The sequence below is a fragment of the Cynara cardunculus genome (assembly GCF_001531365.2).
Source record: "Cynara cardunculus var. scolymus isolate 2C chromosome LG 16, CcrdV1, whole genome shotgun sequence".
NCBI classification, from domain to species: domain Eukaryota; kingdom Viridiplantae; phylum Streptophyta; class Magnoliopsida; order Asterales; family Asteraceae; genus Cynara; species Cynara cardunculus.
In genome coordinates, this window is record NC_037543.1 from 2,244,611 (window position 1) to 2,270,144 (window position 25,534).

The 25,534-nt window shown below is 32.8% G+C and overlaps 3 protein-coding genes and 1 non-coding gene across 4 annotated transcripts in view; 3 read left to right on the forward strand and 1 right to left on the reverse strand.

Annotated features, from left to right (window-relative positions):
* The window catches only part of LOC112529513 (putative glucose-6-phosphate 1-epimerase), a 5,566-nt gene extending 3,949 nt beyond the window's left edge, over positions 1-1,617 (forward strand). The window contains exons 6-7 of the mRNA XM_025140831.1: positions 302-401; positions 1,360-1,617. Coding sequence (XP_024996599.1) covers positions 302-401; positions 1,360-1,529 — 270 coding nt within the window. The 3' untranslated portion in view covers positions 1,530-1,617. The remainder of the gene's footprint in view (positions 1-301; positions 402-1,359) is intronic.
* Positions 1,618-2,757: 1,140 nt separating this feature from the next.
* Positions 2,758-2,829, reverse strand: TRNAM-CAU. The gene has a single exon. It is a non-coding gene; the product is annotated as a tRNA-Met (tRNA).
* Positions 2,830-10,646: 7,817 nt separating this feature from the next.
* Positions 10,647-14,454, forward strand: LOC112529781 (probable inactive receptor kinase At4g23740). The gene is made up of 2 exons (XM_025141185.1): positions 10,647-11,909; positions 13,678-14,454. The coding sequence occupies exons 1-2, from the start codon at positions 10,688-10,690 to the stop codon at positions 14,313-14,315; spliced, it is 1,860 nt and encodes a 619-aa protein (XP_024996953.1). The 5' UTR covers positions 10,647-10,687; the 3' UTR covers positions 14,316-14,454.
* A 5,806-nt stretch (positions 14,455-20,260) lies between these two features.
* LOC112529183 (ubiquitin-conjugating enzyme E2 28) lies at positions 20,261-24,746 on the forward strand. The gene is made up of 5 exons (XM_025140307.1): positions 20,261-20,335; positions 20,460-20,551; positions 21,893-22,020; positions 22,954-23,058; positions 24,402-24,746. Exons 2-5 carry the CDS (start codon positions 20,482-20,484, stop codon positions 24,543-24,545), a joined length of 447 nt encoding a protein of 148 aa, XP_024996075.1. The 5' UTR covers positions 20,261-20,335; positions 20,460-20,481; the 3' UTR covers positions 24,546-24,746.
* Positions 24,747-25,534: the final 788 nt, after the last annotated feature.

A 25,534-nucleotide genomic window follows, 5' to 3' on the forward strand; every position in this document is an offset into this window, starting at 1 on the left:
TATATATATATATATATATATATGAGACAAGGTTGTTTTTGCGAGACACGATTTTTACATTACAGCAAAACACTGGAAAGGTAACTTTCACAATGTTTTTGCTATGAAGATTTGATATATTTTTTACCTTCACGACATTTTGTTGTGAAGTTTCAAATGTAAATATTGTGTCTCACGAAAACAGTCATGTCTCACGTGAACCCAACCCTATATATGTATATATACGTATGTATGTTATTCATCGATTGTTTATCAGACCAAATTTTTTCGAAGGTTTTTTTAACCAACGCTTATCATCCAGGTGGATCGAGTCTATATTGGTTCCCCTCATATGATCGGGGTGTTTGATCACGAAAAGAAACGAACTTTTCTCATTCGGAAGGAAGGCCTACCTGATGCAGGTACAAAAATTCGGTCCTTTTCAATAACTATTGATCATGTCCTAAAATAAACGTCCATAATAATAATAACGAGATATATATTTTTTGTTTCCCGATGCTTTATTCACCTTTCATTTTTAAAAGACTAGTTGTGTACTAGCGCAATGCGGCGGGAGCCGTGAATTTTAACGATTTTGAAGTTTCACTGGTTTTATTAGAGAAGATTTAACGATAATATAAATTACACTTGGTATTTACATATTAATACAATTTAAATAAATAAGAGTTATGGTTTCAATTACAGTCTATCGATTAAAAAATTTGTTTGACAATTTAAAATCCAACATATTTAAAATCCAACATGTTTAAATGATTCCACAAATCTGTTTGATTTACACCAAAAGCAAAAAATCAAGAGATCGAGGGTGATAGTTCTAGAGCAATTGAATGAGAGATGAATGAAAGAACTTTTAATAACTTATGGTGAATATCGGTTTGAATCTCACATTGGGGGATGGAGAGAAGACATAGAGGTATGAAATGGTGAAAACATTAGTGAAAAGTGTCAAAAATATCTTAAGAACATGAAAAGAAAAGGTAATAATGTGCATTGGTAACTTGCATTATATGTTATTTTAATTATAAATTAAGAGATTTTAAGACTGAATGCATAAAGTAGTAGTACTTAATGCATTATGAGTTGTTTTTAAGACTTTATGCATAAATGTATAGTACTTTTTGCATTAAAAATTGTTTTTAAAACTTTTGATAAATCTGATTTATAAGGTGGTATAGATGACTCAAAAAAGACTGCGTTAATAATAAAAAATGGTAATGTATTTCTCTACCTCACAATTAATGATGGAATTGAAAAGCAGACAATTATTTTAGAAAAAAATAATAATCACTGCGGACAATTGTGTTTGGGACTGATGATGTACCTAAAATACTGTTTAATAACCGTTGAAACAATGGGCAGTGGTTTGGAACCCGTGGGAGAAGAAAGCGAAGGCGATAACAGACATGGGGGACGAAGAGTATCGACAGACAATTTGTGTTGATGGGGCAGCGATTGAAAAACCGATTACTTTGAAACCAGGAGAGGAATGGACGGGTCGTTTAGAGATTTCTGCCCTCCCTTCGATTTAATCAGTCATTTAACGTAATAAAATTTTAGAAACGATGTATATTTTCAGTTTATATTGTATCGAATAAATAAATTTATAAGTAGTTTTTTAAATACATAAATATGGGAATTTTTATTATTGTGGGCTGTTCGGCATTTGCTGAAGGTTTTGTGCAAAATGATTAAAAAGCTCTTGTGATATAGTGTAAAACGAAATATAATTGATTCATAATTGTTTACAATAGAATTAGGGCGTTGAATGGTTAATTCATATATCTAATTTGAGTATGTGATGTATTAGAATATTTTCAATAGATATGCCACTTTAGAACGAGAAAACTTTGCTCAAACAATTATGCTAAACTGGTTGTTTGTTTACCTCTTAATACTATCATTAATAGGCAACCTCATAATCGTTAAAAGGTGAATTTCGTTTGGCAAAAAAAAAATGTCTTTTAATGGTTTTAAAACCTTCTGAATGATTTTGTATCATGGGTTTCCCTTAACCATTCAGCACCCTAATTTCATTGTAAACAATTATATTTCATTTTACACTATATCATGAGAGTCTTTAATCAATCTGATCACTTAATCATTTTGCTTCCAACCATTCAGCAACTACCCAAAGGCAAAAATTAAAATCTGGATTAATTACACCATTTACACATGAAATTGAAGGAGTGTTTGCTTAGAGGTATTAAGCAGTTTTCTATGTGAATGATAATAAAAGAAACAGTTTGGTTTTATATAATATAATGGGTTCATTTCCCTCATAAGCTCAAGTTTTTTCATTCCAGATTAAACTGGAAACTCATTCCAGTTTTCATTTTCATCCCCCAGTCTGAACCAAACAACCTCTGATGTCTACACGAGGAAAAATTCATGATTTCCTGATGGGGCTCCGTGTTCCCATTCTCGGGTAGAGGATTATCGATTACGACCCGGTATCCCAAACCACGTTGTCATATCTCTTTATGAAATAGAGGAGCAAATGACAAGAAGAAATAGTAAAAGGGAAGTAATAACATGATGTTAATTCTCGGGGACCGTTTATGTAAACTATGGGAAAGTACAATGGACTAAAAAGGAAAATTGAGTAACCAAGGAGTAAAACAAACACTATTTTATTCTTCAGGGACCATTTATGTATATTTTTGGAAAGTACAATGAAGGGAGAAAAACTAACACTTTTTCATTCTTCAGGGACCATTTGTATAAAAAAAAAAAAATAATTCAGAAGCTATTCTTTTATATCAAAGCCAGGTTTCGATCCTGGGACCTGTGGGTTATGGGCCCACCACGCTTCCGCTGCGCCACTTTGATTAGTTGAGCTACTAACCGACTTTAAAGTATATAATACGTAAGCATACATTTTTTAAACGCTGTCGTTTTCCTTTTCTAATTTTTACATTTTATATTACGTACATATATAAATTATAAAGCTTATGATTATAATTTTTTTTTTCCAAATATATAAAATAATTAATATTTGTTTGTGTTAAATTAAAAATTATATTTTACTACCTTTTCTATTTTTTTTAATTAATAATATATTAAAGATAAATTGCAATAAATAATATTTTTTTATTTCAAAAATAAATGTCTACATTTATATTTATATTTATATTTGTGTCATAAAAAATTTACGGTTTAACAATAAATAACAGAACAGTTAAATTTACCCTTACTTAATGTACAAATATTTAAGAGGTTTAAAGAGAGAAACATTAATTAAGGTAAAATTAAAAAGTGTAAAATTAATTAAGGGAAAATTTTGGATTAATTAGAAGTTGTTTGACAGATGCCGAATGGTTTAGTGTAAAATGTTGAAGTTGTGAGAATGATTAAGAGGCTCTTGTAATATAATGCAAAATGAAATATAATTGTTCCGTAATTATTCAAATGAAATTAGGGTGTTGAATGGTTAAGGGAGACTCAAGATACAAAATCAATCAGAGGGTTTTAGAACCATTAAGAGACAAAAAAATTTTTTTGCTAAACAAGACTCATCTTTTAGTGATTCAGAGCCTGCCTCTTAATGAAACTATTAATAGGTAAATAAACAACCTAACTATTATTCATGTTTATCAAAAAATTTATTGTGGATACTTAGAGGCCGTTTACCAAATGGTTATCTTGATAAGTGATTATCAAGTCACATTACCTCACCGGATGGATATAGTAAGAATCAAGAATATTACCCGGTAAGAGCGAAGCAAGGACCAAGAGTCTTACCCGGTAAGTGAGGGCGACGACTCTTACCACGATAAGCACTTACCGACTAAATTGTTGTATAAGATGTTGCTTTGGTGGACTAAAATCTTACCCGATAAGTAAATAATAGTGTTATATTTTACCGGGTAAGTGTTTAATAAACGACTCCTTATTCTATAGTTTTAAAAGACATAACGTAACATTGCAGAACAACTTTACGAAATATTGTCTACTTTATCAACATCTAAACTCACAATTTTAAAATACGAATTATAAAGCAAACGATATGAGATCTTACACATAAATCCAATCTTTAAATCAAAGCTTGTAAAAAAAAATGTTCAAACCAAATCTTTTATTACAATTAATTATTGGATTATAATTCTAAAATTATATATATAGAGAGAGAGAAAGAGAGAGAGTTTGTTTCAAATACAACCCAGCGCATTTGTACAACCAATGCAACCCAATGAATTTAGATATTTATGGAAATGATGAGAGTTCATTTATTATGATTTGAATATTTATGAAAGATTAATATGGTTCATTAATTATGATCAATATTTTATATTATGAAACAATCAAAACTTCTATAAAATCACATATCAATCAAATGAAATGGACGGTTGAAATTAGGTTGTATTGGTTGCATAAATGTCAAGGGTTGTATAATAACCAACCCCTCTCTCTCTCTCTATATATATATATATTATTATTATTACCAAATGTGTTTCTCAATTATTAAAAAGGGGAAATTGCAATAAAAAAGTAGAGTGATTGAGAACCAAATTGGGTGGTTTTGAGACTCCACTTGTCTCTTTCAAATGGCCCTCCTATCAAATCTCAAAATGCCATCTTTTTTTTAATTAATCTGGATATCTAATACGACATGCGAACTGATTAATCATAAAATAATTATCTGTTTTGTGGATAATTTGGAGTTATTGTATTTGAATTTTTATGGTCATAAGGGTATTTTTATTTCTCATTGGATTTAGACGTGTGACCTACAGACACTTTTAATCTTTAAAGTTCAAACTCAAACCAATCAGATATCACTCTTGCGGTTCAAAATGACCACCTTTCGCGTCAAAAGAAATATACTTAAATTCTGTTTAATTTTAATTTAATTATTAAAATTTTAAAATTATCAAAAAATATTTTATAAAAAAACAACTCAAATTTCGTTTAGTTGTTTTTTTTAAATATATTTTAGTAAGAAGGGAGGGAAAAAAAAGACACCGAGAAGGATCTGTGGGAAACAGAAAAACGTCCCAAGACTCACCAAGAAAACGGATTAAAAGAGGAATAATAATAGGAATAAACAAAAACCAACGATAGATTACGACCAAAACAAGAACCAAATGCAGAGGAAGAACGCTCAAACGACTATCCCGGAACGGGTGCAAAACCAATAAACTCGATATACTGATAAAGAATTGCACCTCGAATAAATCCAATCAGAAGACTGAAATCAGATGTCACCCTCAAGTCATATTGGATTCATGAGTTGCTTGACTTATAAAGGTTAGGTTTCTATGGAATTACATTGCCTCAGTTCACATACTTCATTTTTTAAGGTTAATATAAGCTCGTGTTTCAGTCATATCAGTTTGTATAAAATTACAGATATATTACTGCACAAAGTTTTATATAAGTTATTTGTCGGAGTTGCAAGTAAAAGTATTCTTAAACTGAAACTTATTGATTAAATCTGGTTTAGTACTGGCAGTTAGAAGTCTATTAAGGTTCAGTTACATGTTGAATCCGAACCATACTGATCTCGAGTACAACTCACATATTGAAACGTAACTGCTTAGTTTGACTTGATCCTGCGAGTCTTTTGATCAGTTGGCTCAAGAGTCGTTAATAGTCAACGTATGTTAAATCAGTTTCTTATTAAAAACAAGTAAAATTAACATATAAACCAAGAATTATAAATAAATTTAAATAAAATTAAAATATAAATACCATGTGATTATACATGTACATACATAAAGGGGTTATTTGTTTACCTCTAAATAGTTTCATTAAGAGACGATATTTGAATCGTTAAGAGCTGAATCTTGTTTGGCAAAAAAAAAAAAAAAAGTCTGCATCTTAATAGTTCTAAAACTTTTTGAATGATTTTGTATCTTGGGTCTCCCTTAACCATTCAGTGCCCTAATTTCATTATAAACAACTATATTTTATTTTACACTATATCATGAGAGACTCTTAATCATTCTGACCACTTAATCATTCTGAACACTTAATCATTCTACACAAACCATTTAACAACTGTCAAACGGATCATAAATTTATTAAATTGTTTTAAGTTTATTTTAATTAATTATTTGAAGGAAACATGAGATTTCAAATAGGAATTCCATGTGTGAACAATTATCGCAATCATGCATATTATATATTTATATAAACATATATATGGAGATTCAGATGAAGAACAATAATTAAATAAAAGAAAATAAGAACAGTCAAATCATGTATAAAATCACATTTGATTTTACATTAATGGTCAATGAAGGGTGTGTGGACGACATGGGCCCATGACCATAAGTAGTGGCCAAAGTCATGTAAATCACATGTGATTTAAAGCGTGATTTTAGTGTAAAATCACATGTACTTCAACTATTTTCCTTTTTTTTTAGTTGGTTATTGTTCTCGTTTGAACCTGACTCTCACTCTATATCCCGATATAAAAATAAATTTTTATAAAGTTTTTATTTAAAAATTCATAAATTTGATTCACAGTGATTGTTAGAGTATCTCCAACAGGTTCTCTATAATGTTTTTTAAAAATAGATAACCAAAAGTTAAAACCTCTAAAAAACTCATATTCATTTCCAGCAGATTAATTATTTTAGAGATTTTAACATAAATTATGTTATTATTATATTCTCTAATTTATCATTTCAATAAACTTTTAAAAAATTTATAAAATATTTTTTTACCAAATTTTTTTATAAAAATGTTAATAATTCATTTTATTAGTGAGACTGAATAAAACAATGATTTCCATTTCTTAACATTAAGTTTCAGAGAATTCTTTAAACTTAAAGTTTTTTTCATGTTTTCTCTATTTTGAAGAACATTGTAGAGAAACTGTTGGACCATTATAGAAAACAAAAGGTTGATTTTCTATATTTTACAAAAAAGATAGATTTACATGAAAAAATAATGTACTTTAATTTGATTCATATTTTAGTTAACATACTTTTAAAACTTCCATTTTAGTACCCAATATGTAAAGTTTTAAGCATTTAAATACGCAAGTAACCAGTTGAAGCATTAACCAATTACTATGCTGATGTAATGAGTGATACCACCATAAATATCTTAATACTAAGTTGAATATCACATCACTCGTTACATCAACATGTTAACCGATTAATGTTTCAACCAGTTATCTGGATACTTAAATGTTTAAAGCTTTACATCTTAGATACCAAAATATAAGTTTTAAAAATACATTACCTAAAATAAGAATCAAGTTAAAATACATTACTTTTTAATACAATTTAAGAAGATATTCTTAGTGCCATTATGTGGACTATTTTTTTCTTTCCATTTACAAGAACCACTCTTTTACAACTATGGCAATGATTTCTTTTTCCAAGATAGTCCTCATAGTAATGAGTACTCATTAATTCCCCATTTCTTTTGTCTAGGGGTAAAAGTGTCTCCATAATTAAAAGATTCTTTAATACTATTAAAATCATATTATAATTTATTTTTTATAAAAAAAACATTTGTAAAAATGGTCATAAAGTCAACTATGCCATAAATGTCCAAGTAAAGTTATATCTAATGTATAGTATATTATAAAATATTTGATAAAAATTCTTAAAAACTATTTTTTATGTATKAAGTATYGTTTATTAATGCATATTACTTAAAATTTAATATTACAAGTAAATTATGCGCAAGTACAACTTATTAAAGGTCAATAGATTGAGAGATGAGCAATTATGAAACACTAGTGTTGATGGTCTAGAAAACAATACGAGACAAATAATGGGTTAGGTTACCTATTACCGTATAATAGAATGATAAGATACAAGCGTCTTTGAAAGATTGTAAAAACAAACAGTCTGAGTGACTCTACCTCTTACCGAATCAGGCATAAGAGGCTGATAAAAGTTTTTTTTCTTTTTCAAAAACAAACAAGACCTCAGTGTTATTTACATCAAATCTGTAAAAAAATTAAAAAAATTACGAAAATATATTTGATATGTATTTGGATTTTTTTTAAGGTTTTTGGTTGATTTCATGAGACTTTTTCGATTTTTCGGTTAATTTTAATGAACTTTTTCATTTATTTGGTTGATTTTGATAGAATTTTTTTTTTTAATTTCAATAGACAATTTTTTTTTCTTTATTTTGAGCAACTTTTCTTGGTTTTTTAGTTGATGTACCTTGTATTTTCTAATATTCTGGAGCACCATTTAAAGTTTATCAGATGTACCTTTCATACCGCAATTTTTTTTACTTATAAAATAAGTTAAATGGGTGCATGCAACCCCGCTTAGGGCTTAACAAGTCCGACCATGTGATGGGACCTAGATATTGTATTTATACAACACTAATATGGTGACTTCGGCCTACCCACAAAGCATGTGCTTGCACTGAGATATTAGCTTGTATAGCGGGTTGGATATCCATGTTAATAAAAAAAGACAGCTTACCATAAGGTTGTGGTAATATTGCAATACAAAGAGGTGTCCATAAAATTGAATTAGTCTTCAATTGGTATAAAACAGGTAAATCAATACTTTAATTCCATACAAATACGAAATGGACAAATAAGATAATAAAAGACTTAGAATTTATGATTTTAAAAGAAAATAAGATAGCTAAAATGGAAGAAATGAGCACAAGTCATAAATGCATAAATTGCATTAAGTATACACATTTAATATGTAAAATCAGTATTTAGACATGACCTAAAAACACCATTCAGTTTTCATATCGGTTTTTGTCTGATAGTTTTTAATCTCGATAAGTGAATTGAATAACATGATGGTCGTTTTATTTTTTCTCTGGGCACTTTTGATCGAAATTGGTAGCAGTTAACATCAACTGAATAGTTGAACGACCCGTTTTGTAGTTTAATAATCACCGGTTATTTGACGTATTTGAAACATGTATAAAAATTGGGTAAAATATATTTAACATATCTTGAGCTTTATAATTATACACTTGTTAAATAAAAATATTTATTAACGACGTACTGATATTTTTACAAGTATATCAATAAGGCTTGGGATCATGTGAGACTAGACTGTTTTCGTGAGACCACTTTTTTACACTTGAAACTTCACAGCAAAACGCTGTGAATGTAACCTTCACAGTGTTTTTGTTGTTAAAGTCCGACTTTCTTTTACCTTCACGGTGATTTGTTGTGAAGTTTTAAGTGTAAAAAAATGGTTTCACGAAAACAGGCTGGTCTCACGTTAACCCAACCCATATAAATATTATTTTAGGGGTCGTTTATCAAATATTTTTCAAGTAAGCGCTTATCGGTAATTGTCGTTATTCTCATTTACTTTGTCGGATAAGATTTTTGGCTATCAAAATGACCAAGTAGTCACTAATATTACGCATTAAGCACTATATGGGTAAAAGCTATCACGCTTAGTAACCCATTAAAATTGTCGGTCATTATTATGTCTTTTACTAGGTAAGATTCTTGTTCTTTATCCCCGAAAAAATAAGTGACCCAAGGATTGGACCCAGTTTGTGCCACCACTACGTTCCTCCATCGTAAACTGGAAAAATTTAAGCTCGTGAAAGGTACAACCGTATAGATTTTGAAACTACAATGATAAAAACAAGTTTGTCTTGATATATTTGGTTTGGACGACTTATCTCCCATACGAGGCACATGTTCAAATATAGTTTTAATCATTTTCTTAGTTTTTAGTTGTTAATTCCATATATATATATATATATATATGTGTGTATATATATATGTATATATATATATATGTATATATATGTATATATATATATATATATATGTTTCTAACAAAATTGCAGTAAAAGATACACACACAAAACCTAACATAAAAAAAGTAAAGAACTAACCAACAGATCAATGATAATTTTTTCAAAAATACTCATAAATTTGTTTTTTTTTACGTAGGACAAATTGTATGAAAAAATAACGTACTTTAACTTGATTCATATTTATGCAACGTACTTTAACTTGATTCATATTTTATGTAACGTACTTTCAAAACTTCTATTTTGGTACCTAAGATGTAAAATTTTAAATATTTAAATACTCAGGTAACCGGTTATCATGTTGATGTAGTGAGTAATGTGGTATCCAACTTAGTATTATTTGCTGACGTTGTTAGTAACATGAATTTTTTTAATCTAAAATTAGGTTTCAACCGGTTAACCGAGTATTTAAATGTCTAAAACTTTACATCTTAGATACCAAAAATAAAAGTTTTAAAAGTAGTTGCCTAAAATAAAACTTAAATTAAAATACATTATTTTTTCATACAATTTGTTCTATAAATAAAATAATAAATTAACTGGTTTTCCCTGAATTGTCCCGTTTTGCTCCTCCAGATAACATTCTTGAGTACCCAACTCTTTACCCAAAAGTTAAAGAAGAAGACAACAAAAAATACAACCATCAAAAAGTAAAAGCTCTGTTTTTTGTGCTGCTCCTCCTTCCAAACCCCTCTTTTACCTTTAAATTAAAATCACTGAATCCCCTTTTGACTAAAAAATCCCACCTCCCAATTCAAACCTCCATTTTTAAACCCCATTTTGCTTCATCTTCATCCCCTTTTCTCTTGTGTTCTTCACCGTTTTTGAAAAAAAAGGTCCAGATTTGAACCTTTTTTGCTTTGTGGGGTTGATTTTGTTTGAAGTTTTTCACATGGGTTTCGATTCTTAACCTCTATTTCTGCAATTTTCGTCGGAAACCCTGAATCTTTCGCCGGAAAAAATGGAGCTTTTCAAGCTTTTCTTGATGTGTTTCCTCTGGTTTGGAGCAAATGCCGTTGTTCTTGAAGATGATAGAAGAGCATTGTTGGATTTCATAACCAATCTTCCACATTCTCGTTCGTTAAACTGGGATTCAAGCTCAACTCATGTGTGTAATCAGTGGACTGGAGTCACGTGCAGTGAAGATGGGTCACGTGTTGTCGGTCTCCGGTTACCCGGAGTTGGGTTTCACGGTCGTATTCCGGCCAACACCATCGGCAAACTCTCGGCTTTGCAGATCTTGAGCCTCAGATCTAATGGTATTTCTGGCCAATTTCCGGTGGATTTCTATAATCTCAAGAACTTATCGTTGTTGTATCTTCAATTTAACCAATTTTCTGGTCCATTGCCTCTTGATTTCACCGTTTGGAAGAATTTAACGATCGTTAATCTTTCGAATAACGAGTTCAATGGGTCGATTCCGGTTTCGATTTCGAAAACCCATCTTTCTGCTTTGAATCTTGCTAACAATTCGTTAATTGGGGGGATTCCTGATTTGGGTGTTTCTGATCTTCAAGTTCTTGATCTTTCGAACAATCATCTCACCGGATTCGTTCCGAAATCACTCGAGAAGTTCCCGAAATCGGCGTTTTTCGGTAACAATTTGTCAATGGTTTATTCGAGTAATGAAGTTCCGATAGTTATGCCTACTCGTAAGCCGGATTCGAGCTCCAAAAACGGCGGAAAATGGAGTGAAAGAGCTCTTTTAGCGACGATTGTGGCTGTTTCCGCCGTTGTTTTTACGGGTTTCGCGATCTTTTGGGTGATTTGTTGCTTAAAGAAGAACAATGGTGACGGGATTTCTTCGAAGCTCGAAAAAGGCGGGATGTCGCCTGAGAAAGCGATTTCTCGAACCCAAGATGCGAATAATCGATTGGTTTTCTTTGAGGGTTGTAGTTATGCATTTGATTTGGAAGATCTTTTGAGGGCTTCTGCTGAGGTTTTGGGGAAGGGTACGTTCGGGATGTCGTATAAGGCGATTTTAGAAGACGGGACTTCGGTTGTGGTGAAACGGTTGAAAGAATTGAGCGTCGGGAAACGGGAGTTCGAGCAGCAGATGGGGATCATTGGGAGTATTAAGCACGAGAATGTGATCGAATTGAGGGCGTATTACTACTCGAAAGACGAGAAGCTTACGGTTTGCGAGTATTATGGCGAAGGAAGTGTTGCCGCGATGTTACATGGTATGTTTCGATCTCTTTTCGACTCGTTTAATTGCGTTTTTTGTTTAAATTTACGATATTATCGTTGCGTTTTGATTGGTTTTATATCTCCTAAATGGTAAAAAGTAGGGAAAATTGCGTAACATAGTAACGTTTTTTATCTGATTTCTATTTTGGGTAATGTCCTTTTGAAAACCTTACATATATACCAAAGTACTTTATACAAATTAGGAATCAAACCATACTGATAGATATACATGGCTCGTTTGGTTTGATTTGGTTTAGTGGGCCCACCCTTATCTAATCACAGAGAGGGTGGGCCCACAAACCGAAATAAACGGGAAGAATTCGACCTAAACCTCTTGTCAAGATTATACGTGTTTACGACTATGCTTATGGTAGCTTAATTAAGCATAGTCGGTTTGTTTTCCCTAAATTAGGGTTCAAGAACGCAAAGAAATAAGGTAAAAAGAATCTAAATCAGGTCGGCTTCGACCTGATTTCCTTTCGATTTGTAGATCTTGTCTTCGTCTACGGTACTCATAGACAAAGACAACACCCACAAACCGAAGGTGAATGGACATGAACGATGGTCAAGATTAGTGCTATTTAGTTGAAGTCACAATTTATCGAAGTCATTTTTACAAAGGCCAAATTGCATGAAAAAAGTATAGTACTTTAACTTGATTTCTATTTTGAGTAACGTATTTTCAAAACTTCCATTTTGGTACTTAAGATGTAAATTTTTTAACATTTAAGTACCCGGGTAACTAGTTGAAGCATTAACCGGTTACCATGCTGATGTGGTGAGTGATGGGATGAAATTGGGTTGAACAACATATAGTACTGAGTTGGATACCACATCACTTGCCACATCATCATGGTAACCAGTTAATGCTTCAACCAGTTACCCGAGTACTTAAATATTTAAAACTTTACATATTAGGTACCAAAATGAAAGTTTTGAAAGTACGTAACTCAAAATAGGAATCAAGTTAAAGTACGATATGAGATGATAACATGATCCAACGAACCTGACTTTTGGGTTCATTCATACTCTACAAATGGAATGATAAGACGATCCAATCAAACAGCATGAATAAACTTGACCTTGAGGGGTTGTTTGTTTACTTCTTGATAGTTCTATTAAGAGGCAATCTCTGAATCGTTAACAGATGAATCTTGTTTGGCAAAAAAATCTGTTTATTAATGGTTTAAAAACCCTCTTAACGATTTTGTATCCTGACCCTTCCTTAACCATTCAGCGCCTTAATTTCTTTGTAAATAATTACCAAACAATTACATTTTAGTTTACACTGTATCATAAGAACCTTCTAATCATTTTATATCAAACCATTCAGCAACTGTCAAACGAATCCACACTGTACAGGTGGTGGATGATGACATGATAATACAAGAATTTCTTGAAAAAGAAAGGTTGATCAATTGGATGATATCATTCTCTTCAATATCCAACCTCTTTGGTCTTATTCAAGAATAATAATTTATATTAAAAAAACAATATTTTTTAATATTTTTTGTATTTTTATTAATTAAATTTAGTTTATTGGATGGAATATTGCATTATACATGATAGAGAAATAAGTTGTTGATTGATAAGAATCATTGCATGTGGGATGAGAGAATCTTTAAATACAAATATTTTGGTCCAATTTGTTGTTTGCATTTGTCCTCTATCCATTATTGTCAATTTTTACATGTGAAATTACCTTTTTGCCCCTAGGGCTTTTTTTTTCGGTTGACCGTGATTTGACTTTGATTTTGATAGGTAAGAGAGGGGAGGATCGGGTTCCGTTGACGTGGGATACCCGACTCCGGATCGCGATCGGTGCCGCCCGTGGCATCGCTCGGATCCATGCCGAGACTGGCGGCAAGCTCGTCCACGGCAATATCAAGTCGTCAAACGTGTTCTTGAATCCTCAAAGTTATGGATGTGTCTCTGATGTTGGTTTGTCGACCATCATGTCTCAAATCGCCGCCCCGATTGCCCGTGCCGCGGGTTATCGGGCGCCGGAAATTACCGACACCCGAAAGGCTACCCAGCCGTCGGATGTCTATAGCTTTGGTGTGCTGTTACTCGAACTTCTAACCGGTAAGTCACCGGTGCACACCACAAGCGGCGATGAGGTCATCCATTTGGTCCGGTGGGTCCACTCGGTGGTCCGGGAAGAGTGGACCGGTGAGGTTTTTGATGTGGAATTACTAAAATACCCCAACATCGAGGAGGAGATGGTGGAGATGTTGCAGATTGCGATGTCGTGTGTGGCGAGAGTAGCAGATCAGAGACCGAAAATGACGGAAGTCGTTAAAATGGTGGAAGACGTTCGACGGAATGCGGAATCGGAGAGTCGGCCGTGCTTGCCGGAAAGTTCGTCACGGGTACCACCGGATGTTCTCGAGAAATGATCTCCGATTGCCGGCCGGTGGTTCTTTCATTATCTCGATGAATTAATTTCTAATACTTCCATTCCATGTCATCATTTTGTGTTGTATTGTTGCAAAGTTTTTATGATATTAGTTTTGTATGCAAGATTTAATTTTAATTTAAAATTTAATTTTTTTTATTTTGTCGTTTAATTAAAAATTAGTTTTTGTAACCATGGTTTTTTTTTATTCTATGTGTTTCACGAATCAAAGTTTAAGGGGGTGTTTGGGATTGCTTGTAAAAACAACTTATTGACTTATTTTGGTGTGACACATATAATAAACACTTTTGAGTGTTTGGATAAACAACTTATATCGGTGTCAAACAGGTAATAAGGAGTTTTTGAAGAAGTTAAACCTTTTAACTTATAATAAATTGATAAGGGCTTTTGTAGAAAATCGTAAATTGTTTCAAATAAGCAATCCCAAACACCACTTAAATCATTTCATTATGTTTAAAGTTAAATTATGGACATGAATTTTAATTTACAATTTTATAGTAAAATCTTAAATCCCTTGATGTTTGTAAGTAAATTGTTTTGAGGTTTGAAAGTTTCACATAATAAATGATAATGGGTGTTCTGGAATATCAGAAAATATAATGGACATCAACTATAACTAGAAATTAAAAATAAAAAAAGGTCCATGAAAATCAACTAAAAAAACAATACTGAACATGACAGAACTGAACATGACTGGACATGAAAAGAGAGTAGGAGTGGAGAACAAGTGTTTGTCTAGTGTTTGGTACGACTAGGACTGTACATGACAGAACTAAATAATTATAATTAACACAAATAAAGTAAATAATTTAATTTATATATATTTTTACACAATTTATATATATATATATATATATGTGTGTGTGTGTGTGTGTGTGTGTGTATATAAAATAGTACAAAATTCGAATGAAAATTTTATATAATTGATGGTAGTTTGAAAAAACCTGATTCATACAAAATATAATTTATATTTTTATTCAGTTTGAAAGATCCTTATCAATCAGTGAAAGCATGATGAGGATTGTTGCAACAACAATTGTTGTAGAGGTATTAGTATTGGTAATTGGTGGAGGATGATGGTTGTGGAAGACGTGAAGATGGTGGATAATGGTGGTGGTGGCGATCAAAAGGGGTGGAGGAGGAAGTCGTGGCTTATGTGGGTGGAAGTAGGTGTGACGGTGGGCAGTGGTGGTGGTTATGATGGAGGTGGTGGTGGCTGACGATACTAATGGTTGTGGTTGTGGAGGTTGTGATAGACGAGGTGGTCGATAGTGGTGGTGGTGGAAAAGGATACCATGTTAAAATTATATATCAAACGAGAGTTAATTAGTAATATTTTAGCTTCTATCTTATTCTTGTCCCATTTTATTCCACCTATTTTGGTGGAACAAGAAAAAGCTTTTTTTTTTGTCTCACACTATCCTGCCTTGTCTCAGTTCTTGTCCATGTCTCATGTCGCACCGAACGTGGGACAATGAGTTATTGTCATGTCCCATGTCGTACCAAACATAGGTCACTGAGTTTTGTCTCGTCTTGTCACATGTACCAAACGCGGCCTAAATCACAAACAGAAAAAATCCTTCAAAATCAACTAAAAACCGAAAAAAGGTCCACAGAAATCAAATAAAATAACCAAAAAAAATATCTTAAATTCAACCAAATTTTTTTTTATTAAATCCCTTAAAGAAAATGAAAAAACCCCACGAAGTGGTGGAATTTGGCTATAAATAGGCATGGCAACGGGGCGGGGATGGGGCGGGTTTTGTAATCCCCGGCCCCGACCCCGGTTTGTAATACCGTCCCCCGGCCCCGGCCCCGGTCCCTGGCGGGTACGGGGATTATCATCTTGTCCCCGGTCAAAACCCGGTAAACCCTGGTCAATCCCCGGTTAAAACTCGGTAAAAATTATGCTTTAGTTTGATTATACCGGAGATCCTCGGCCCCGACTCCGGCCCCGTTTTGAGTAACATTCCCCATCCCCGGTTTGAGTCTACCGGGGAACCCCGGCTTGAGTCTACCGGGGAACCCCGGCCCCGGGACCCGTTTTAGCGGGGAATCCCCATCCCCGTTCGGGTCGGGTGAACCGGGTTCCCCACCGGGTCGGGGTAAATCACCATCCCTAGCTATAATAAACACATGGGACTTGCGTGTAAGACGCAGTATAGGGTCTTGCTCAAAAGGCTGGTTCCATTTGGAAAAAAATGTATTTTATTTCCAAATCGACACAATTGACTTTATTCCGGTTTAAACCGTGTTGACTAATCTTATCCACATGATCAAACTGCCACTTTATGGGTCTTTAATCCATCTTAAAGGTCTGCTCATTCGGCAAAAAACTTGGTCCATCACTACATGTATTCATTAGTCGGTGTGCATAAGCTGGCTTGGAAACTCAGGCGTTGCCAAAGCCCTTATAGTCGTGGAGGTTCATCTGTGATGACTCCAGGCTATTCATGGTCACTTGGAGAATTAATCGGTGCACGTAAATCGACCTGAAAACTTACGAAAACACACACACACACACACACACACACATATATAGTTAATCGGTAAAAAATATGAAACATTGAATGTTTGTTACATGATTAAACAAGATAATGCATTAATACGTTGTGTAAACTTCGTTAAAGCATCTCTAACGGACTCTTCAAAATAAAAAAAAAATCTAGATTTTGGGGATTTTCAGCTAAATTTTTGTTCCAACAGATTTTTTAAAATGGAGAAAATAAAATAGAAATGGTACCTTTTTCCAAATTTGGAGGACAATTTAAAAGTGATTGTTTAGAAGCGAAAATTCATTTTATTATTGTTCTCAAGGGGTGAACACGAGCCGGTTAATCTGATTGAAGACATTTGAACAATCCAACTTATTTTCGGTTTAAAAATTCTCAATCTAACAGAATCCATCTCGACCCAAAACATATAGCATACAGGTTGAGTTGCATTAACTGTCTTGAAACTTTGGTGCATCAAAATATTTTCATACGTTTGTTACATTGAACATGGTGTTTTCACTGCTCATAATTCATTTTTTAAAAGTAATTCATAATTCATTCATTTATTATCAGTTAATTGATACAACTTATCCATACTACTTACTAAACAGATCATATTAACTGCTTTTCTAAATCTGCATATATGTGATAAAACTTACTACACATATACAAAAAGTTATATAAAGACGAAGAAAAGGTTTAAAATAATGTATATGAAAAAGAATTACGGTGTAATGGTCTAATGTACATACTAATAAAATACTTAACAATCATATTAAATTCAGCGAATAAAACGTATAATGTTCATCGAATTGGGTTAGATTCACGATTCAAATGAATCTAACCCAATTTAAATCAAATACGTATAATTTGAAGATTTTACAACTTGATTAGACATCATGTAGTTTCAGATTGAGTTTTTGGACACGCCTAATTCTCATTATTAAGGGGGTGTTTGGGATTGCTTATTTGAAACAACTTATGTTTTTCTATAAAAGTCCTTATCAACTTATTATAAATTATAATGCTTTAACTTCTTTCAAAAAAAATTATTACCGGTTTGGCACCGGTATAAACTGTTTATCCAAACACTCTAAAGTGCTTATTACTAGTGTCACACCATAATAAGTCAATAAGTTATTTTTATAAGCATTCCCAAACACTCTCTAAGAATATTTGAAACTAATTTTTAGTAAAAGAAATAATATTTCATTAACTGAAACTCAATCGATAAAGAGGCAGAGCGACTTTACATACAAGACAGGTCATGGGTTCAATCACGGCCTTTAGCCTCAGCCGAAGCAAGCCAAAAAATGCCCCTCACATTGGTGTCGTTTAACATAATTTTATTATCTATGAAACAAAATAAGTATAATTTTAATTTTATGCAACTTACATAAACATTATCAGAATTGTTATATTTGTTTTTTGACAACTAAATATACTAAATAATAATTAAAAAAATAATAAAATAAAAAATCATTCTAAATAATTAATGTATAATATATAGTTAAAATTAATTAATAATTTTCAACTAATATTAATTACTATTAATTAATATTAGTAGCAATTAATTTTTATTTTTATTTATTAATAAGTGTTATTTATTTATATATGTTTTATAATAATCTTAACCAAAAAATTTATTTTATAATAATTAATATTTATTTATAACTAATAATAATATATAATAATTAATATTAATGAGAGATATAATTAAAAAAAGGATAAAAAAACTTCTCATAAAGTAGCTTATCAATAAATTAGCTTATATGCAACATCTAAACATGTAGGGGTTGCTTGACAGTTGCTGAATGGTTTGGTGTAGAATGATTAAGGGGTTGTTTGTTTACCTCTTAATAGTTCCATTAAATGGCAACATCTGAATCGTTAAAAGATGAATCTTGTTTGACAAAAAAAATCTGTCTCTTAATGGTTCTAAAATAATCTGAATGATTTTGCATCATGGGTCTCCTTTAACCATTAACCGCCCTAATTTTATTGTAAACAATTACCAACCAATTATATTTCATTTTGCACTATATCATGAAAGTCTCTTAGGGGCTGTTTGGCGGTTGCTGAATAGTTTGGTGTAGAATGGTTAAGTGGTCAGAATGGTTAAGAGAACCAGAATGGTTAAGTGCTGAATGAAATAATGTTGTTTGGTAACTGTACTCTGAATGACAATAAATTACCATTTTAACCATCTGAATGATTTAGTACTAAGTGAAATAGAGTTGTTTGGCAGATATATGAATAAAACAATTATTTTGCAAATATAACTACATATTTCATATTAATCCAAACAAACGTAACATTATTAGTTCAAAACAGACCTATTTATCATGTATACAGCAAAATCATGATGCATATACCTATTTATCAACAAACAGACCTATGCATATACAACAAAATTTAAAACACATCCTATATAAAAACAGCCCTAATTAACGTACGAGCCCTAATTAACAAACATCCCTAATTAATCTGGTAGAGGGAAGCAGTAGGGGAGGCGATGTGAAGCGGCGAATGTAGAGGGCAGAGTTGGAAAAAAGAAATCTGAATGGTTTAGTGAAGCCCTATGTACAAAATGGTTAAGAGATTAATGTAACCATTAAGAGACTTGTTTTTTTTTTTTTTTTTTTGCCAAACTGCCTTTACCTTTTACCGATTAAGAGGTTGGCTCTTAATGTCACCATTAAGAGGCAAACAAACAACCCCTTAATCATTCTGACTACTTAATCATTCTGCACAAAATCATTCATCAACTGACAAACAACCTCCAAGTGGTCCATAGAATTAAGAGACTCTCATGATATAGTGCAAAATAAAATATAATTGTTTGGTAATTATTTACAACGAATTTAGGGTGTTGAATGGTTAATGGGGCCCCTGATACAAAATCATTCAGAAGATTTTAGAACCATTAAGAGACATACCTTTTTTTTTTACAAACAAAATTCACCACTTAATGATCCAGATCCTGCCTTTTAATAAAACTATTAAAAAGTAAACAAACAACTCCGTAGTTAATAAAAAACCAAACAAACAACCACAAGGGTGGTGCCTGATTGGTTTGAAGTTGTCTTCAAAGGTCAAAAGTACCATGAGGTCTCAGATTCAAATCCAAGGATGGATAAAAATCCCTTTGTGGCCAAGGATGTTCAAATGCAGTGACTCCGGACTATCTGCAAAACATGTGGTCGTCCTGGGATTAGTCGGCTTGTATAACGGGTTGGATATCCAAGTTAATAAAAAAAAAACCAAACAAACAATTAAAACAACTAAAATTAAAATTAAAATTAAAATTAAAAAAATTAGCAACAATTTCCAAACAAAGCTTGGGAAATCAAACGGCAAGACGATGGGAGCCCACTGAAAGAGAGAAGAAGTATTATTATATATATATAAATATAATCCATTTCTGCAAACACCGTTGTTTCCTCCGTTTTTTCAGAAGATTACCAGCTCTAATTGCCACAGGAGGAGGTTCAGGATCTTCAAGGTGATCCATCTTTTGCTTTTCTATCTAATTATTCTAGATGTGTAGCGATGCGATCATGTTTCACAGTTTCATTGTTTTCCCCCCCTTAGATTTCTATTGATTTAAGCTAGGGTTTGTACTTTAGGAATTCCTTGTGGTTGTCAGTGATGGCTTCGAAGCGGATCTTGAAAGAACTCAAGGATCTTCAGAAAGATCCTCCTACCTCTTGCAGCGCAGGTATTGCATCGATTTCGATCTGTTAGATCCTCGTTTTCTGAAGTTTTGGTTCCTGATCTCTTATTTTCAATGCTTATATTTGTGTCTGATTAACGTTTTTTTCTCAAAAATTCGGGATTGCTGGTTTGATCGTCTGTTAGGGGAATGATTTTGAGTTTTTGATGTATAAGTTTGTTGATGGAAGTTCTGGATTACGGGAAATTTTGCTGCAATTTTGAGGTTTGACTTGTTGTATGATTTAAGAACTAGACTATTCTCTTGAAGTATACCATGACATGATCCTCTTAGGCCATTATGATTAAGAGCTTATAGTTATAAACTACGTGTTGCTATTGGTGTATCAGAGGTAAAATCATATTGTTTTTGTGGAATGGTGGTTAGAAACTTTTGGCCTTTTTAACAGTAGTTGGGATTCTTGCGATTTGGAGATATCTCGAAGTTACCTGTCTCTTTTATGGAAAGGGAAATGGTGATTATAGTTTTAGACCTGCACTTCTCTTAGAAAGAGTAAGTTAAAAATACTTTATGTTCATATAGTTTTACTTTGGTAAGCATGGTAAGGGGATGTTTGGTTGGTTTTTTGTTAAGTCATGTATGGATAAAGTTGTCTGTATAGATGGGGAAGATTTTTGGTTGGGAGGGTTTTTTCATAGATGAAATTAGCATGTTTGGAAAAAAAACTTGGCTTTCAGCATAAAGCTCCCCCTAGAAGCTTATTGACTAAGCCACTTTCTATATCTTTAAGACACTACCAAACAGTCATGTATAGCTGACCGAATAAGCTGTGTGCCCCATTAAGCTGCTAAGAAACAGGCCTCAAGTCAAATAAGGCCATATATTTTGGAATCTTCACATGCACTTTTATGAATGATATTGTTCTGAAATTGGATATCAATTTGTAGCTTATATGTCTCTCTAGATTGCTTGAGGGTAATATGAATTGAAAAAGGAGTATAAATGAAATACAAATATAAATAGAAAGAATGTTTATACTTTGTGTGAAGGAACTTAAAACTACTATTTTATGTGCAATCTAACCGGGCTCAAGGATTTAAGAACACTCAAAAAAACTTGATCCATTACAGAATATTTAGTTCTAAGCAATCACTCTTGTGCAGGTATGCATCTCATAGACAAAATTATTATTATAAACTACATTAAACAATAACATCTAATTTTAATGAGCTAATTTTGAATTATAAACCCTTTGCCACTATGTTCCTGATGGAAACTTTCATGCATGCGGGTATTCTTGTACATTTCTTGATATTTTGTTGTAAGATACAGTGAAAAGCACTGGCTCAACTTTACATTTATCTTAATTCTGTAATGTGACTTTAGGCCCAGTGGCAGAAGACATGTTTCACTGGCAAGCAACCATTATGGGTCCTCCTGACAGTCCTTATTCGGGTGGAGTGTTTCTAGTTACCATACATTTCCCTCCAGACTACCCGTTTAAGCCACCTAAGGTAATCATCAACTGCAACTGCTTTTGGAGGAGATGTGGTGATTTTTTATATACATTCTCATATCAATGGAATTTCAAGATTTAATCTTAGAATGTACTAGGTGTAACTCTGTGTTGAAATGCTTGAACGGCAATAACCTCTTTTATGGCTCTAGTATCATGAAAGAAACAACAATTCTCACAGGATGGAAGTTGTGTGTGTGTAATGTGAAGGTGTCTTTTGCTTTAAGGTCGAGATCAGGTGGAATTTGAATTAGAAGAAACGAATAAGATTTATGAAAGATAAATCTTCAATTACTTTTATCATTCCTATTTATTTCATAGAATCTCACAAATCATTTTGGCTGTTATCTTCTTGTCCTCATGGCATTAGTTGAGGTGCGTGTAAGCTGGCCTGGACATCGACTGCTACAGAAAAAATTAATGGAAATGTGACCATGTTCATTTTTCAGCTGCATCAGGCATGCGTAAAATCAAACTTCAAAAATAATGTAGAAATATTTGGGTTTTCTCTTACGAATCATCTGGGATCTTTACCCTTTTGGTTTATTTTTTCAATATAGTTTTCCAGAGTTGCATATCGATATTTCTTGTTTTTACTACATTGTTGTCCTTCATGAAGGATGAGTGCTTTCCAAATTAGGCTTCCAATATTCTCTTTGGCCAAACTCTACCAAATAATTTTCAATGATTATGGCAGCGATCAAGGTGGTGAATTTTGTGTCGGTTTTCATTATCGGGAACAGTGTCATACAGGTTTCTTATGATGATGGTAACCTAATTTTAGAAGTTTGAACGTGGAAGGTTTCTTGTAAATTGCAATCAAATATTAGGCTACCCACTTTTGAGTTTTATAGAATTCCATTGATGAATTACGTTATTAAGAAATTATTTTAGAAATGGATGCCCCTCTTTACATGTTTTCTTTTTGTAGGTAGCTTTCAGGACAAAGGTTTTCCACCCGAACATCAACAGCAATGGCAGCATTTGTCTTGATATTTTGAAGGAACAATGGAGCCCGGCTCTTACAATTTCCAAGGTCAGTATTTTTAGTACTCCATTTTTACTTGAATCCTGAAGAATCATGCTTTAGGTACTTGACTGGTTCTCTGATGTTTTCCATTTTCTGGGCTCTATTTTCTTTTCTTGCCACATTGAGTAATGTTTCTATTTCTTCTCATGATATAGCTTTGACCCACAAATTGATATAATGCACCAAAGGGTTATTAGCCAAACAGTACAGGGGTTACTGGTAGAACCCAACTTTGTAGGGGTTCAAGGGTTCAAACTAGACAACCTCACAATGCCCTCCTTGTACATGTATATAGAGCTTAAACCAGACAACCTCACAATACATAAAGAATAAAAGTTATAAACATCCTTAAATTAATTTGATTCTTGAGGAAATTCACATAGGTAGTCAAATGTTATAATTCAACAACAATTAGGGGCTGTTTATCCAAATGCTTACCTGGTAAGTGCTTAACGTCTATAGTCAACGTTCTAACTTATTTCACCGGGTAAGATTGTAGTCCATCAAAAGGATATTGTATGCAACAATTTATCCTGTAAGTGCTTACCGGGTTAGAGTCGCCGTCACTTACCGGGTAAGATTCTCCATTCTTATCATTGCTCTTAGCGGGGCAAAAACTTGACCCATACCATGTTTATTTGGTAAGGTAAATGACCCGGTAAGCGTTTACCAGGTAAGCATTTAGTAAACGGTTCCTTTGCCATAATTGAGCATCAGCCGACAAGTTCCCTGATCTGCATAAAATTAAGCATGTGATTAGTGTAGTATCAGTAAGCTGAGCCATAATTGCATCCTTTTTATTCCAATTATCGTTCCTATTGTCGTAAATCAGTATCCATGTTACCAAGTGTTATAAGATTACCATCTTACCGGCAAAAGGGCATAAAATATAGGTAGTTTTGAAACTTTGTTACATCGGTTAAATAAAGGCCGTTGTTACACTAGATATAAACTAAATCAAATTTTATTGCATTTTGATGATATTTTTTGCAAATTTCTACCATCCCAAGATAGTGCTGACCTTTATAGTTTAGCCTAACCTATAAAAATTAAGTGCACACTCTCTCCAATTCTACTCTTAATTCTGAGGTTGAAAAATTCATTACCCCCTTGATTTGTAAGGGTTAATTGTCATTTGGTTTAATAAAAGTGTACTAATTACACTTTTCTAAAACCGTGTTTTTTTTATATTGGGTACGTTTATTTGGGACGGAGGGATTATGACGTGGGGGAATCGTTCGAAGTTCCAGTCAATTTGATTTTAAGATATCCATTGAAAATAGCTTCGATTGCACGTTTAAGGCGAGTTTTACAGCGAGTAAATATCTTTTGGACATGATTATTGTTAGGTTTTGCTGTCGATATGCTCTTTGTTGACGGACCCGAACCCAGACGACCCTTTGGTGCCGGAGATTGCTCACATGTACAAGACCGACCGGAGCAAGTACGAGACAACGGCTCGTAGCTGGACCCAGAAATATGCCATGGGTTAGTTATGGTATGAGATAAGGGTTCCTTTCCTTTATGGTTCCTTTTTGTTATTTATAAAAAAATTATGTATGAATGGAAAATCCTACTAAATTAAGTGGTTGTTGTAAGATATAGACTTAAAAAAACACAAGGGAAAGGTAACAAAAAATCCCTACTATCCTATCTGTGCTTTCATTTATTAAGGGCAAGATTGTCTTTTAGAAGTTTTTATGTTCATCTGCAATTTTTTTAGCTGAACTGTTACCGATAAGGGGTGTGTTTAGTACGTGAGATAGAATGGGATTGGATATGACAGAACAAAAACTTATCGTCTTATGGTTGGTGTGACATTAGTCGAGATGAGACAAGACTTAGGGGTCGTTTACCGAACGCTTACTCGATAAACGCTTACCGGTAAAATTCTACATTATCACTTACTTACTGGGTAAGATTTTAGTCAACAAAAGCGACATCTTATACAACAATTTACCTGGTAAGCACTAATCGTGTTAAGAGTCGTCGCTCTTTCTTATCGGGCAAGACTCTTGGACCTTGTCTTGCTCTTACCGGGTAAGATTCTTGGTTCTTACTATATTCATCCCGTAAGATAATTTGACTTGGTAAGCACTTATCTGAGTAAGCGTTTGGTAAACAGCCTTTTGGTGGGACATAATCAAAATAGGTGGAACCAAAGTTAGAAAGATGAGACGTATATAAATGACTACATTTGTCATGTTAGATTATAACCTGATACTATTTTTTCACTCATCTACCTCACTTTTTAATTTGAAATTAGTCTTAAACCGGTTACTCAGATATTTAAATGTTTAAAACTTTACATCTTAGACATCAAAATGAAAGTTCTAAAATTACGTCATCCAAAACAGAAAAAAGTTAAAATATGTTACTTTTTTATGTGATTTGATGGTGTAGATCCCACTTTCCTTGTTTTTAGCTTTTGTTTTGATGGGGTAAAAGGAGGATTCTGTTGCTTTAAATTCTGTATTATTTC